This window comes from Gopherus evgoodei, chromosome 12 (assembly GCF_007399415.2).
Source record: "Gopherus evgoodei ecotype Sinaloan lineage chromosome 12, rGopEvg1_v1.p, whole genome shotgun sequence".
Classification (NCBI taxonomy): Eukaryota; Metazoa; Chordata; order Testudines; family Testudinidae; genus Gopherus; species Gopherus evgoodei.
Window position 1 is genome coordinate 13,965,441 of NC_044333.1, and position 16,993 is coordinate 13,982,433.

A 16,993-nucleotide genomic window follows, 5' to 3' on the forward strand; every position below is an offset into this window, starting at 1 on the left:
GAGAAGGGCTACTAGGATGATCTGACGAATGAAAAACCTGTCTTATGAAAGGAGACTCAAAGAGCTTGGCATATTTAGCCTAACCAAAAGAAGGCTGAGGGGGGATATGATTGCTCTTTATAAATATATCAGAAGGATAAATATCAGAGAGGGAGAGGAATGATTTAAGCTTAGTATCAGTGTGAACACAAGAACAAATGAATATAAACTGGACACTAGGAAGTTTAGACTTGAAATTAGACGAAGGTTTCTAACCATCAGAGGAGTGAAGTTCTGGAACAGCCTTCCAAAGGAAGTAGTGGCGGAAAAAAGACATATCTGGCTTCAAGACTAAGCTTGATAAGTTTATGGAGAGGATGGTATGATGGGATAGCCTAATTTTGGCAATTAATTCATCTTTGATTATTAGCAGGTAAATATGCCCAATGGTCTGTGATGGGATGTTAGATGGGGTGGGATCTGAGTTACTATAGAGAATTCTTTCCTGGGTGCTGGCTGGGGAGTCTTGCCCACATGCTCAGGGTTTAACTGATGGCCATATTTAGGGTCGGGAAGGAATTTTCCCCCAAGGCAGATTGGCAGAGGCCCTGGAGGTTTTTTGCCTTCCTCTGCAGCGTGGGGCACGAGTCACTTGCTGGAGGATTCTCTGCACCCTGAGGTCTTTAAACCACAATTTGAGGACTTCAGTAACTCAGACATAGGTTAGGGGTTTGTTACAGGAGTAGGTGGGTGAGTGAGATTCTGTGGCCTGCGTTGTACAGGTCAGACTAAATGATCATAATGGTCCCTTCTGACCTTAAAGTCTATGAGGATAGGTGGAGAATGGGGGGAGATGTGGGGTTCTCCATGAGCCACACTTAAACTGTAAAAGAGCTGAACGTGGCTCGTGATCTGCAGGTTGGCCATCCCTGCTATATGATATATGTATACCTCCATATCATACATACAACTGGGGTGACATTTAGAAACATACTTTCATAAATAAATCAGCTTTGTTAAGTAATCCAGAAAAAAAGTTCCTTATAAACATGGGCAAATGGGATACTTTCATTAGCAGGATGTACGGGAGGGGAGGGGGGAAATAGGAAACAGGAACAACCCCATGTAAATGTTAAACAATAAGATGAGCTGTAGTTTAGCATTTAACATGAAACGAGAAAATACATATAAAAATACCAGCAGCTGCCTATGCACTATGGTCCTGATCCAAAGCCCAGTAAGTCAATGTGAGTCTTTTTACATTTCAAAGGGTACAGCAAAACCCATAGTTTCAGTTTCTAATTATGAATTTGCAGTGGATCACCAGCATCTAAAAATCACATAGATTAGCTGTCTATATTATATCATTTTTACCTGCAAGACTGGAAGCCATTTTTTAAAAAAGTAGCCTGCAAATTAGATGCTGAAAGTTACCTAGCCTTAGTCAGAATTATGTACTTCAAATACACACACACACCCTTTTTCTGTTTTCAACAGAGGACAAAGAGGCAAAGGGTATTTTAAACCATGAAAAGCTGATAATTTTATTTTCATTGCTTTAGAACTATATATTTTACATAATTCACATTATGTTTGAATAGATTTTTTAACAGAAGAGCCTGTATGAAGTGACATAAAACAAGTATTTACAATGGAAATCCTATCAGACACCCCGCCTCTTAAGTACAACAGTGCTGTTGAGTTCCAAGACAATGTAACAGTACAGCAGGCCTGGGCAAGAATGTATATAGTTTTCTGTAAACATAAGAATACCTTTATATAAAACCAAGCCAGCATGTTCTTCGCAAAGAACAGTAGTAAAATCAGCATGAAGCAGAGCAAGTCCATATTTGATAAATCACTCTACTAAAGACAGTGATGTCAACTATAAAAAAAACATTTTACAGACTAGAAATATGCACCTGTGGGAACCTGGGGTAGAGATTTGACAGATTTTGTTTTCTTGGCTCTTTATCAGCAAATTAATTATAGCAACTTTTCAACCACTTACAAGTACTATACATAGGGCCAGCTGCAGTAAACATAGGTATATTTTGCTTAGGTAAAGAAAGCTAGAAGTGACAGTAGTGCTTACACATGAAAAGATAACGTTAATTACTATCATATATTCAAAAACAAGTGGCAAATCTAGACTAGCAGGCAGGTTTGCAGGTACGTCTGTATGCATGTTCACACAGTAAAACATAAAAAAGCTTCAGGGCATTAAAACATTTAGACTAATTGCCAAATTATACTGTGCTACCTCCCCACTACTCACCTTCACAGCTGTAACTGTACACAGCTACTGTTGACCTTTCAACCAGATTCTCATCATGGTGCCAGCTCACTGCCATATTCCCCATTCTAAAATAAGGCTCTTGTTTCAAGTACGGCATTTGTAGAGGATCCATATAATTCAATAAAGTCAAGTTATAAGATGTTCTATACTTCAGACTGGTGCAGTCATTCATTGGTGTATAAAGACTGCTTTGATCTTCTAAGAGGGACCCCATAATAAAATTAGAAAAATCCTGTTCTCTATCTGTAACAGCAGTACCTTCAGTTTCATTGGTCCCAGATAAATTTTGTTCTTGCAAAGCCTGGACTGCCTCTATAGTCAAGAAGTCATTAAGTTTGATTAAAGCTTTACAAGCTGTAAATAGTTCAGGATGGCAATATTTTATTTCATAATCCTCCATAGGCCATGGAACAGCAAATAGTCTTGTGTTCAAGTATTTGTAAGTGCATCCTGGGTTTCCAATTAATATACGAGATACTGGTGTAAGAAAATCTTTTCCTTTGATCCTAACAAGATCTTGGAAGAAACAATCATGTTTTTGCAAGGTCAAAAAGGCTTCCTGCACTATGTGATGAAGTTCTTGGGGTATCTTATCAGCTTTCCTGAGGAGGAGTTTGGAATATGCGGTCTTCCACTAAAAATAAATAAACAAACACACAATTCATTATTTTGTACAAACCAGAACATATTTTAAATATCCAAGTATGTATTTTTAAGGCTATGCTCATATTCACTACACAATAAATCTAGAATGTGATGCAATAAGGAAGACATACTACTTAATATTTGTTTAGTACTTTAACATTATAAGGTACCTTACAAAACATATACATACAGCATCTCTGAAATACATCTGCCAAGTGGGATGCTGCACAAGCACATCAGTAGAGGGAGAGAAAATTTTGGACAAAGACTACGAGACAAGGAAGCCACATTGCAGATAGAACACTGACAAATTGGATCAGTTCCAATATTGACCTCAGGACGCTTACACTCCAGCTTAGTAGGAAGAAGAAACCAATTCTGGAGAGACAGGGGCAGGGAGGAATACCCTCTAAACCAGAAATATACACATACATATAACTAATGCTTTAAAAATTTCACAATTTCACAAAGCTGAAAACATTTATGAGCCAAATTAGCTGGAAGAAAGAATTTGATCAGAAAAATTTGAGTAATAATAATCCTTAGCTTTTTATCAGTAGGTCTCAACTCACTTTACAAAGGAGTTCAGTATCATTACCCCAAAGTACAGGGAGGGAAACTGAGGCACAGAGGTGAAGGGTCTTGCCCAAAGTTACCCAGCAGGGCAGTGGCTGAGCTGGGAATAGAACACAGGTCTCCTGAATCCCACTCTAATGATCTATCCACTAGGCCACACTGCTTCTCCATGATAATTTTATTTGATACCTAAAAATGCACAATAGAGAAAGAAAGTTACACTGATTAAAAAAGCAACCAGGCTTAAGGGAGAAATAAAATATATTTCTCATCACAAACAAATAAAATAAGGGGACGCTGATAGCAGTGAACATAAATCAGAAGCTTGAAATTGTAGAAAACTGATTTAAGAAGCAAAAAAGACACAAGGACAAATCAAGGTCCAGCAGAATTAAGGTCAATAAGGAGTTTTTAAAAATATATTAGGAACAAAAAGAATCCTAACCATGATACCGAGCCATTGCTAGATAGAAGTGGTAGAATGGTCAATAACGCAGAAAAAGCAGAAGTGTCCAATAATATTTCTGTTCTGCATTTGGTAAAAAACCATGTGATACATGATGATGATGAAGAAATACTTTCTATTCCACTAGTATCTCAGAAAGCTGTTAAAACAGCAGCTACTAAAGACATTTTTAAATCATCAGGTCCAGTTTACTTTCATCCAAGAGTTTTAAAAGAGCTGACTGAGGAGCAACTGAACCAGTAATGTTGATAGTCTACAAATCTTGGAATACTGGGGAAGCTCCAGAGTACTGGAAGAAAACAAATCTTGTGCCAATATTTAAAAAGTGTAAATGGGATGACCCGGGAAATTATAGGCCTGCCAGCCTGATGTCATTTCAGGGCATTGTAATGGAATGGCTGATACAAGACTCAATTCATAAACAATTAAATGAGGGTATGTAATTAATGCCAATCAACATGGGTTTATGGAAAATAGATCTTGCAAAACTAATTGCTGACATTACACATTTGGACAATAGAAGTAATAGTGTTGATGTAATATACTTAGACTTCTGAAAGGTATTTGACTTGGTACCACATGACATATTAACAGAATAGAACAATACAACTTTGACATGGCACACATTAAATGGATTAACAACTGGCTAACTTTTAATTTTAACTTGTAATTTTAAAAGTGGAATCATTATCAAGCAGTTGTGTTTTTAGTGGGATTCTACAAAGATAGTGTAGGCCAAGAACCAATCTAACATTTTTATCAATGACCTGAAAAAACAATTTTTTTTCTGATAAAGTTTGCAGAGGACACAAAAATTGAGGGAGTAGTAAATAATGAAGAAGACGGGTCATTGATATTGAGCAATCTGGAGTGCTTGATAAACTGAGCACAGGCTAATAATATGCATTTCAATACTGCCAAAGGTAAAGTCATATATCTAGGAACAAAGAATGCAGGCCATACTGGTGGATTCTATCCTGGGAAAGGGGGACCCTGCCAATTAATTTCAATTTTCAACACAAGAAAGGAATACAGTGCAGTTAAATTAAATCTTTAAGGTTACCAATCCAATATTTTTTCCTTTTATCAATCTAGGAGGCAAAAATCAGCACGTTGTTCTTTATTAATAATCTAGACACATTTTAAATGCATCCTTACATAACACTTAAAGCTTTGAACAAGAGAAAGTATATGGCTGCTTCTTAAAGGAACACTATTTTATTTAGATTTATAAAATATGAAGTGATATCTATCCCAAGCTACAAGTGGCCTTGTATAACTTATTGTTCACAACACATAATAGGCTGCTTGTCCTACTCCAAGAAAAAAAAATACAAATATGCATAGCTGACATGATAAAATAATATCCCTTCCATATCAGCTCATCCCTTTCCAAATCTCTGGGAGAAAAAAACTGGACCTTGACATTGCTGCAGTTGTTACTGGATATTAAATGATTGCAAACAGGATGGGAGTTGGACTATAACACAAGCCCTATCTAAGGATTTGATCCACACTGTGAAAAAAGTTTGTGAACCCCCATTATAGAGCAAGTGTTTACTCTGCTGAAAAAAACAAAACAAAAGACCAATCATTGCAGTCCCTCTGTGAGACATGTCAGCAGTTGAGACGATTGCTGAACACTGACCTGGAAGACTGCTAGTTGCAACAGGGAATGCACAAAAAATACAGTACTAGTACGGCTGAGTTAAGCAACATTGAAAAATATTCCTCTCAGGAACTGTAAGGTTATGACACCCATATAAACAAAGAGAGGAAATAATACAGTAAATTCATCAGCAGCAAAGTTTTTTTATTATTTTGTGCAAATATTTCAATGTATTATTTGAAACACTCTGGGATTCCCATTCTACTCCCTGCAAACAGAGTATAGATCTGAGATGCATCTTGCCTACCTAAAGAGAAGTGACTGTAAAGCATTTAAGGCCTGTAGAATGAACTGTTATCCTGGAACTCTGGGTAAAATTCTAAAAACACTTAATCGCAACAAAAGCACTTAAGCAACGTGGATTTTTGTTTTGAGAACAGGATTTTTGTTGATGTTCCTGGCCCGTGCCGAAGTTATTCAGTTTACAAACAGGGCTTTTTGAGTGAACACATCTAGTGGGAAAATGTGGTAGAGATTTTGATCAACATCCTACATTTTTTGCATGTACAAACTGAAAGTTTTAAATACTAGGGAATGACTTAAGGGCTGATGGTTGTTCATCTTTGCACTGTGTGTGTTCAGTGTGTCTCTTTCTCTTTGCATTTACTTTAATATTCTGCTTCAAATTATGGTCTTAATTGGATTAGTTACAGACTTCCTACCTCCAGGCCTTGATGTTTCTCATTCTGACAATTTAACCCTATTCACCCTTGGACAGAGGCTGCCGGTTCACTTAACACTGCCTTCACTGGTCCCTGCCACCAAGAAAGGGAAGAGTCCATCAAGCAACTGGGTCTAGCTTACTGTTACAATCTTTGGGCCAGAAGACACTAAATTCTCTTTTTAGCCTGAGGTCCTCCTCAGCCAAGGAAAGACCCTCTGTCTCTTGCCTGAATCAACAACAATCACATTCACAACCACCATTCCATCACCTAACCATCAAAGATATAACTCAGATTTGGTTCTCTACCTAACTATATTTCCATCTTCTGTCTCTCCAAGTTTAAATGGTTAAACTTGATTTTGTAACTTACTATTACACCTCGGTTTTGAAAATCATGTGTTATTAACGAATTGAAATAGAAAGCATCCAAAGATTGCTATTTTAGCAGTAACAATGGGGTTGCATTAGATACTATTTAACTGATTAATAAACCATGACACCGTTGGGTGGTAATTGTTAAAATTAATTTAATATATTGTATGCTAAAAGTTTCACAAGACTATCCACAAAAATTCCCAAGGAAGCATTTTTTTTTTAAATCTGATTTCAGTAGGAACTGCAGGTGCTCAGCAACTCTGAAAATGAGGCAACTTAAGTGTCAAACTTTAGATAAAAAATTTTGAAAATGTTGGCCAGAATCTATAAACAGGGCCCCAGTATTTCACTATCCTACAGCTGCAGAACTGTGCTCTAGGAAACTCATCTTTGATTTAAAAAAAAAAAAACCTTTAAAATGTGATCTGAGAGTAAACTGGAGAAGTGCTGTCTTCCTGAGTCTGCAGAGAGCCTGGCAAAACACCTTTAAAAGATGTCATCTGCCCCACTGATCTCAATCAGAGCTCCAAAGACACTGTGATTCTGTGGTTATACAATTTGGCTTTATCAAAGACTCCAGATAGTTTGCTAGTTTGTTACACCCAGTCATCCAACATTTTGTTTTCAATCTTCCTGTTCTGCTGGGACCTGCCTGCAAGTGCTTCTTGCTCCCCAGCTTTTCCCACAAAGATAAATTAATTGGATTACAGAATGTGGTCTTTGCACCATTCCACGAAGCAGGCAACAGGGAGTTGAGGTATTGGAGCTAAAATCCAGCTTCTAACCAGAGAGCTGGAGTACCAAAAGTATAGACTGGGAAGATGAGGTAAGCTGAGTTAAGATCAGCTGCTTGGAGAACAGAGCAGCAGCCACAACCCAAAGAGCTGAGATGATGACCTCTTCCCCGCTTTCCTGGCACATGTGGGAAGGAGACTCTGAGCTGGGCCACATAACTGCTGAGCCCCATGAGCTGCTTGAAGAATACTGTGAAAAACATCATTAATAATAATCATTACTGAAAATAGTTATTGAGGAATTTTATGTCAATGAGTATTTTCAACTCTGAACCATATTCGTGTGTGTGTTTGGGAGCATGAGGATGGGAATGAAGGCTATTTCACGGAGATAAAATATTTAATGCTACTACAGAATCTAGGGGTGCTTGTTGCAGTATTTAGTTCTTGCCACAGAATCTGATCCCATTGTGCACAGGTATATAAGGCTCTGCATATAAGTAATGCTTAAGGAATAAATTAATGCTTTAGTAGTTCACTTGTGTAGCATCACTGCTGGATTTCTTTGCACAACTTTAACATAAGAGAAGGTCAGATTAGACTTTTATATTAATCAATAGCCAAATCACATATATCATCATTACAAATTTAGGAAGGTGCTGTATATTTTAATACAGTTTTAAAAACACCATTAATCTATTGAAGTTGTTACATGAATTGCATGAGTAAAGTTGCAAGCAAAGAAATAAACAAACGAAGAGAGGATGGAATTAAACAAGATGCTGCAAAGCAACTGGAAGTGTGAAAATACACATCTGAGAGGAAGATGCAGAGCTTATTCAAACGCACCAATATTTCACTCTCCTTTTAAAACATGGAGGTAATGTGTTCCACATTTCAATGTCAGCCAAATCAGAAGCATGTTACTTTTGGCTTGTGCACTAAGATTACAAGCTTAAAAACTATTTTATCAATATTTCTTATATGGTGTCTTTAGAGTTCTACCCTAAAAAGCACACACTCGTATCTCAGAAGAAAACAGGAAGTGGAAACATATTTTAAACATATCATCTGAAAATACTGTTTGGTATTCTTTAAAATCCAACCAGCCATCATGCTATGTCCTGCACAAGGAAAGCATTAAGGGATCAGAAAACAGGGTAAACACTGAATTCATATTGAAGGCCACCATGTTGGTTGAAAAGAATCATGTCCTGTGTGCTGTCACTCTTACAGCAGATGTTAAAGGTCAGTTCGTATTGATGCTGCTAGAAGTAGTTATGGCACTGATAACTTCCAGAATGAACATGAACATTCTGTGCTTAATTTTTCTTATATATATTACATAAACAGTATTTAAAAATTGGCCATGTCATGGTGTCTAACACATAATTTGCTTTCAAAAGACATAATAACCCCACCACTCAAGCACCTGACTACAGCTGCAAACCAATGAAGAGGTCCCCTGATAAGCAAGTTGACACTTATATTTCACATTATGAGATGTTATGTTTCATTGAAGACATTTGGGAAGTTCTCTGATTTATTACTATATTTTTTTCTAGTGTTTTTCTCAGATGCTGTTCACTGTTTGATTTCCAAAAGGTTCGTTGCTCTGGGTGAGGATCGTTGCTCTGATCAGGAAAAATGCCCATTGAAAAGGAAGTGCAATGGAAGTACTTTTAAAGTAGGGACTTCAGGACTATGCTCAGAGTACATCTTCCTTCCTCTAGGCACGCAGCAGCTTTTGAATGATATTCTGCCTAACCCTCCCAACATCATTTTGTTCAAACCACATTGCTCACAGGTTGGAAACTCTTAAGTAAGACAGGTCGTTCAAAACAAGGAAAGTCATACAGACTAATCTATGGTACATCATCATGCATTTTGTTGTATTTTGGGTATGTCTTCGCTACCGGTCGGACTGGCAAGCAGCAATCGATCCCTGAGCACTCTCCCATCAACTTCTGTACTCCAGCTTGGTGAGAGGTGCAGGCAGAGTCGACGGGGGAGCGGCAGCAGTCGACTCACCGTAGTGAAGACACCGCGGTAAATAGATCTAAGTACATCTACTTCAGCTACATTATTCACATAGCTGAGGTTGCGTAACTTAGATCGATCCCCTCCCTCCAGTGTAGACCAGGCCTTTGTTTTCTATAGTCTCTCCCTTTTTTCCCATTTAAGTACATATAGGTACTATGGAAATAACATTAGTGGTAGGAGCGAAACTTTGTGACATCCACAGCAGCTGTTTAAGTAAGAATTTAGAATTTATATCATGGTTATTAAATGAAAAATGTTTGTGATGTTTACCGTTACCACATATATGTGCAAATGCACATGCATGCACACACAAACTAAACAGGAGGCATATTTTATGTACATACATCACAAACTTACTCAGTATAATCCTTCCAAGGCTATAAAAGTTCAGTTGTTATCTCACCTTCTGGCAATGAGTTCTACCTATGCTCATTTGGTGCTTGATCCAATGCCCACTGATGTCAATGGGAGACTTTCAGTTGACTTCAATAGACTTTGTGTAAGATCCTCGATATTTTCAATAGCATTAATTACTTTAATTTGGTCTAATTTGATTGCTTATCTTCTTCTCAAAGCCCTTCTACCAGTATGGATACTGTGAAACTCCACGTGGCAACCTCAGCTCAACCATGTCTTTCCCTGTCACCTCTGCAGGGAAGGGCTAAGAAGTGTGGAGGACACACAGCTAGGCTCAAGCTATCAGGCCCAGACGCTGGTATAAAAGGAAATGGAAACAGATGGTAGGGGATGTAACAGAATCAAGGAAGGAGAAAATGGTGATTGAGTCAGACCCTAAAAGGGGCAAGAACTTTTACTGAATGTTGGTGAGACCTTGGAAAGGAAGTCTGTTTGCTGTTTTGGTTTGGTTTGGGAAAAGGACGCTAACAAGAAAAGCGCTCCATAATAGTGCTTTTCTTCTTGGTAGCGAGTTTGTCCACCATGTGTTTTATCACTATTTGTTATTTATATTACAGTACAGGCTCCAACAGGATCTCTGTCCCATTGTGCTAGGCACTGTACAAATATGTAAAATGACAGAGAAGGCCCCAAATACCTCAAAATAGATGAGAAAGACAAAGGAGAGAAGAAAGGAAATATTAATCATCCCTTTTTTACAGATAGAGAGTAAGGCACAGAAAGATCAAGTGACTTGCCCAAGATCACACAGGAAGTCTGTGAAACTGAGCCAGGAGTTGAACCCAGACCACCCTTTTTATCTGCAATGTGGAAAGCTGCCATCTTAAAATTCTTCTTGTTCAGGAGCTTCTGCAAAAAAATATCCTCCCTTCCTGCAGCACAAGACCAGTGCTGTTTTTTCTGCTACTATACCCATCTTTGAGCCACATGTCAATACAAGAAAGTTGACACGGCTGTAATGTAAGAACTCTTGCTATAGTTGTTCAGGCTAAGTAAGAGATTCCTTTTTATGTCTTTCATCTTACTGAATAGGTTCCAGCCTCGTTTGACTGAACTTACAATTCTTTCCACATGTTTTCTATTTGATCTGAGAAAGGGCCAAGATACACGTAGGAGTATTCTTCTAGCTCTTTAATGCTATGCCTCTGTATACTAATTTGGTTTAGTTATGTGACTATTGGGCCTGTTTTAGCTTTCCTTAAATTTCATTTGAGGCGTGCATTCTGGCTTTTGTAGTTCAGGTTCTGTGCCAGGTTTTAACCATTGTGTATTGCTTGTGACTAGAATTATAAGCATAATTAACCCACATATTTTAAATCTCACTTTTAAAGACTCTTCATCTCTGCCAAATCCAGTCTATAGAACATGTTCTCTAGATGATTTAAGTCATGAAGACCTCTGAAAGAACAGTGACTCCCAGTGCTCTTTTTACTCCAGTCAAGCATGAGATATTGTAAATCAATGTCAGACAATTCACTTGATCACAAATTACAAGAAAACACAAAAACAGAAAGTACTTTATATGTTATGTGAGCTTTTACTTTAAACAAAGATTAAAAAGGAGACTTTTAGAACTACCATGTACAGGTGTGAACTAAAGATCAAAAGGTAAAATCCTGGTCCTGTTGAAGTCAATGGCAAAACTCCCATTTACTGCAGAAGAATTTCACACCAAGGTTCCTGATTCTGCTCTGTCCTGAGTGCTGAATAATCTCACCCTCCACTTCATACTCCAAGACCTTACCTATGTCAGTCCTCAAAAAGGAATCAGAAGTGACATTTTAGTCTTGTCAGCTCTAATAGTGCACCAGTAAATAAAGATTGGTTTGCTGTTTGATAAGAATGCCCAATCAAGTTTACTATAAATAAGGTTAAAAATAAGATACAATACCAGTTGGTGGAATTCGGCATCTCTAGGTGTCAGATATGGAAGCCAGCTCTCTCCAAGTTCTTCAAGAAGCTTTTGCTTCTGTTAAAAAAAAGGATGATATGAAATTAGTCAAAGAAGCCAGAAGCAGTTAAATAATAAACTAGTTGTGTTAGGAATATAAAAAGTATAGAAAGTTAGTATTGTTTCACTAGCCAAAATTTAAGAAAACACATCTTAAATAAGGAGAAGTAGATGCAACTTCATCTTAATTGAGTTTTGCCCACTTAATTGAGTTTCCCCAATTTCAGTTGTAGTTTCAGAGGATTAAATACAGTACTTTTTGGTATCCTCAGTTCTTCCTTTGGAGAATCTCCCTTACTACACTAAGAAAGTACACTTATTAAGGGCTTGGCTACACTGGCACTTTACAGCGCTGCAACTGGGGTGTGAAAAAACACCCCCCCGGGCGCTGCAAGATACAGCGCTGTAAAGCCTCAGCGTAATCAGTGCCGCAGCGCTGGGAGCACGGCTCCCAGGGCTGCAAGCTACACCCGTAAGGGATGTGGTTTACATGCAGCGCTGGGAGAGCTCTCTCCCAGCGCTGGCGCTCTGACCACACTCACACTTCAAAGCGCTGCCAATTTCAAGTGTAGCCAAAGGTTCTGCAGAACCTTGCCTGGTTTAAATGCTGGATCTTGTTCATTTCTTTGCTTTTCTTTGTTTTCTGCTTCAAATAATGGATTTAATGGATGTAAAGCCTAGTGTACCTCAGGCTGTGGTTTAATAACACTCTAAACAATCCTGAATTTGTAGACTGTGTCTCATATAATGTCTGTTCATTCCTGCCAACCAGAAAAGAAAAGGAAACTTCGTCCTCTTTACCTCATCTCCAATCCAGTCTTTCAACCTGACTTCATGTGGACCAGGAAATCTGCCTGGCCAAGGAAATAGCTTCAGATCACAGTTGTGGCTAATAGTCACCCAGCACCTGCCTGTAAAAAGAAGAGCTTCCCCTCCTTTTCCTTCTCATGTTTTTTCTTTTATCTTTGTTTTTTTCTGAGTGGCTGAGGCAATTAATTTGACAGAACTAACAGTTTTCTGAGTAAAATGAATATGTTTTGGTTGTAAACTACTTAATATTTCTATCATTTAAGAAAATGGTTAAGAAAAGCAGGTTTGTAACCCGTAATTTTCCTCCATGTATGTCTTAATAAAATAGATAGCTGACACTGTGTGTTTTTATTATGGAGTTAACACCATAGACCATGAAAAAGAGAGAGTTTGGTCCTAGCCAGAGTTTTTGAAGCAATAATTTTTAAACCATGACCAATGTACATTCCACCCCATCAGTCAAATTCCATCTCTGCCTGAACCTGATATAAAAGGAGAAAATTGAGAAAGTGTAAGATTCTGCTCAACATTCCTGGTCAATATTTCCTTTGCCTCTCCTAGTGTATCTCATCTGTGTCTCTCTTTTACCTTTTAAGGACTGTGTCTTGTGCAGTACTGAGGATATCACTGGTCATTAACAAATAATTAATAAAATTATAATGATACTAACAGCAGTTAGAAATGCCACAAGAAGCTAAAAGTTAGCCTTAACATTTGAATGCTTGAATACAAGGGGCTTCAAATCCTTAATATATTTCTTCTTTAAATATTTTCCACCATATAACCCCAACTATGGGAAACATTTAATTTTTTTTGCATATTAAAAATGTTCATGTGGTACAAGAAAAAAGCATGTGTATGAAATCAGAAATGAAATACATTTTATAACAATGTTAAAACTCTGAAACAAATCAACAAGCTCAAATCAAATTAAATAAATCAAAATTAGTAGTCACACTTTCTAATTCACCTAGTCCATTCCTCTGCCACTGCAAAGTTATTCTCTACACCCCTACAGTTCTTTCTCTAGTCTTAATCTGGCTTTTACTACTTCCTGCTTAGAATATTTCACAGGCTACAAGGTTTCTTTCTCAAGAAGATTTTCTTAATATTCACTAAATTTCCCTTTCCATAATCCCATTATTCCTGGTTAATGTGTCCCATGTGCTATCCTAAACTGATCTTCCCCATTACGGTGTTTGCATCTGAGAAGAATGAAAATATTACACAGACCAATCTCTGATCTTATAATAAAAACAGAGACAAAACAAGCTAAACTATTAAGAACACAAATGCAATGCTAGGGTATAAAAGACAAAATACAAATTTTCACTATTGTTGTCCTGAGGTTATAGCATAAGGCAAATAAAGACTGTGCTTCACTTGTGGAGGGGAAGACTGAAGTATTATGGCTATCAGGTTGGTCAGTCAGTCTGAACCAAAAGCAGGTAGCACAGACTAATAACATCACCACTCACTGACTGACATTCACTGATCCTAACTAGACTGACAAGAACAGCATTGACATTTACAAACTAGAAATGTACTCTGATCTTTCAGTCTATAGTTTTCTTTGGGGACACTTTATAAACTGACAATGAGTCATTGGTGAAACCAAGCAGAATGTAACTTTAGATTAAGCTGGCAGACATGTTAGTGTGCTGCATATTCCCAAACAGTCATTCTTTTATGTTACAAAAAACACTGTATGACTTTTATATTAACATTATTTATTACACTGAAAACAGTAGGCTGCCTTTCCTGACTTTGAAACATAACTTATAACTCTTTTCTTGTTTGTACAATAAAACTATATTAAACTAAACAAAAATCAGAACACAAGGCTAGCAGACAGAAGAGGAGAAACACCTCTGACAATTTTTTTGTCAAATGCCAAGCTCTTGGCAAAAGCACACAACATTAAAATGCCCTCTTGAGTGTGGGTAGTACTAGCTCACATTTGATTGTCAGATCTGGCTAAGTGCTGCTCCTCGGCTTGATGTACAGACAAATACACACAGCTGGGTGATATAACACACTGCTCGTCATATACAAGAAGCTGTCTCATAGATGTCAAATACATCAAGCTACTCACAAATTCCTCCAAAATATAAAAAAAGAGAAAAATCAAAGACCCAGCTATACCAGCTGGCTGTAGACTAAGTATAAGGAGTATTACATAAGTGGTATACTTACAGCAACTTCATCAGGTGCAGAAAAGGTGGAAAGATCTTTTTAAAATGTAACATTATCCATTACTAAGTAGCTTAAAGAGACATTTTTTCTACATCTGACTCCTATATTTTAAAATTCTTTGTAATTAACAAGACCTTAGAAACAGAATATTGATATCTGATTTAAAATAAAATCTCTGCTTGTTTCTTCCAATTGGCTTTTATACTGAGACTGTCTGTTGACATGGGGGATTATGTCTTGCTTAGATGCATCATCATCATGTACTTGCAGTGCTCTGGAAATCTATACACGCCTGCTCCTCTGTCTTCTGAGATAGGAGTGGATCTCTGTGTAAATACATTTCATGGATTGCTATGACTGTTAAGAGACATTATTTAGGTGTGTAGCTGAGTACAGAACTGGAAGCCAGGAACACCTGCATTCTAAACCCAACTCTAACATTTGCAGTAAACTGGCATAATGCATACGTGTGTTCTTAGTGGCTGGCTAATAGTGAGGATAAGGAATGTGCTACCCCCAGTTAAGTGAGCTCTCTGTTAGCTTCAATGATAGAGGACCCTGTTTTTGTAAAACTTTCGCCATGCAATTTTTGTATGTCTATATCCCTTACTAACAATGAGTTAATGTACCAGTAGCTGTTGCTAAGATCCATGATGAGATGTGGAAGCCATCTCCATAACGACACGCCTATTTGTTGACAGCAGGAACAGTAACTGGTGCAGACAAATGCTCTGTCTGTTACATAATCAGGGAGTGTAATGAAGGTGCAGCAAAAGTACACTGCTTGACTTTATATTCTGAAATATTATATAGAATTATAGAAGATTAGGGTTGGAAGGGACCTCAGAAGGTCATCTAGTCCAACCCCCTGGCTCAAAGCAGGACCAATCCCCAGACAGATTTTTACCCCAGTTCCCTAAACAGCCCCCTCAAGGATTGAACTCACAACCCTGGGTTTAGCAGGCCAATGATCAAACCACTGAGCTATCCCTCCCCCCAATATGCCTGGTTAACTGTTTACCAATTAAGCAGTTCAAGGGGGAACACTTAGTGACATTCTCCATCCAGGCAGCATGGCTGGACAAAAATTATCTGCCTGATATATCATCATGCAGGGCATCAATACCATTTCCAAATAGATTTTCATTCCTCTTACTTGTAAAACTACACAACACATAAGAACCCTATTCAATGTATGTGCTATGAAAACTAAGCACAGCCTAGTTTTTCAAATGAAAATTCCCCATCTGTGCAAACACTATCATACAGGAAAGCCAGAAGATTGTAAAGTTGCTCCAAGCTACAGACCAAGACCTTGGTATGAACCCGTACTGTAGATCATATTTAGACATACGACGTCACAAGAATTTCTAAATCATAAAATATCTTTAGAAATGAAAGAAGTACAAGTTAAATGATGGAATGTAGCATATGATGTATGTATCATTCATTGAAAAGATGATATTTTTCCTCACACAAATAGTCTCAATGACATCAAGGCAAGCAAGATTTGCCTCTTAGTGGAGAATTTAAATTTGGATTAAGGTGTTCTAAAATAATTAGGAGAAAAGAACCATGCTGCATCATTAAGGCTCTCTCTTCTGTCACTCTCAAATGCAATTTTAAAGGTGCCTATCACCTTTGTATCTAAGTGCTGAGAACAACAGGTATCTCCACTTTTGAAATAAGTTAAATAACAGAAGTAAAATACTTGACTATTATGAATAATTGACATTAAATTGTTACCATGCCCTTGTAGAAATGACAGCTATCAAATTTGTTGACAGTTACAAGAGGATGATATACAACCACAGAAATGGGTGGGCACTGCTTGAAACAGGATTAATGTGACCAAACTGAATGACCCAAACTAATTCCAAAGAGTGATCAATTTATAAAAAACACCCGAAAATCTGGTGCGATGAGTTAAAAATAGCCCTGGGCATTCTGCTGCCATGCATCTCTCACATATGCACGATGTTGCTAGAGAAAAAAAGATCAGCTTCACTACATCAAGTAATCTCTCTGGACGTGAAGCAAGACCACATATATATGTAATAAATCAGCCATACACTTCCAAAATATAGTCTACGAATAACTATTCCTTCTAAATGTTAAGAACTATTGATTTATAGTGATGCACCAACCTTTGATCTTAATGAGTCACAC

General features: G+C 37.6%; 1 protein-coding gene and 1 long non-coding RNA gene across 11 annotated transcripts in view; one reads left to right on the plus strand and one right to left on the minus strand.

Moving 5' to 3' along the window:
* The window catches only part of FTO (FTO alpha-ketoglutarate dependent dioxygenase), a 335,810-nt gene that overhangs the window by 252,728 nt on the left and 66,089 nt on the right, over positions 1 to 16,993 (minus strand). For all 10 annotated transcript variants that reach the window (XR_004002860.1, XM_030582220.1, XM_030582224.1 and 7 more), the window contains exons 2-3: positions 11,759 to 11,836; positions 2,258 to 2,912 (exon numbers count right to left, since the gene is read on the minus strand). Coding sequence is in view for 9 of the 10 variants with exons in the window: in XM_030582220.1 (XP_030438080.1) it covers positions 2,258 to 2,912; positions 11,759 to 11,836 (733 nt within the window). In the remaining variant the exon portion in view is untranslated. The remainder of the gene's footprint in view (positions 1 to 2,257; positions 2,913 to 11,758; positions 11,837 to 16,993) is intronic.
* Positions 9,419 to 16,993, plus strand: part of LOC115660635 — a 32,691-nt gene continuing 25,116 nt past the window's right edge. The window contains exon 1 of the long non-coding RNA XR_004002861.1: positions 9,419 to 9,456. This is a non-coding gene — a long non-coding RNA (uncharacterized LOC115660635). The remainder of the gene's footprint in view (positions 9,457 to 16,993) is intronic.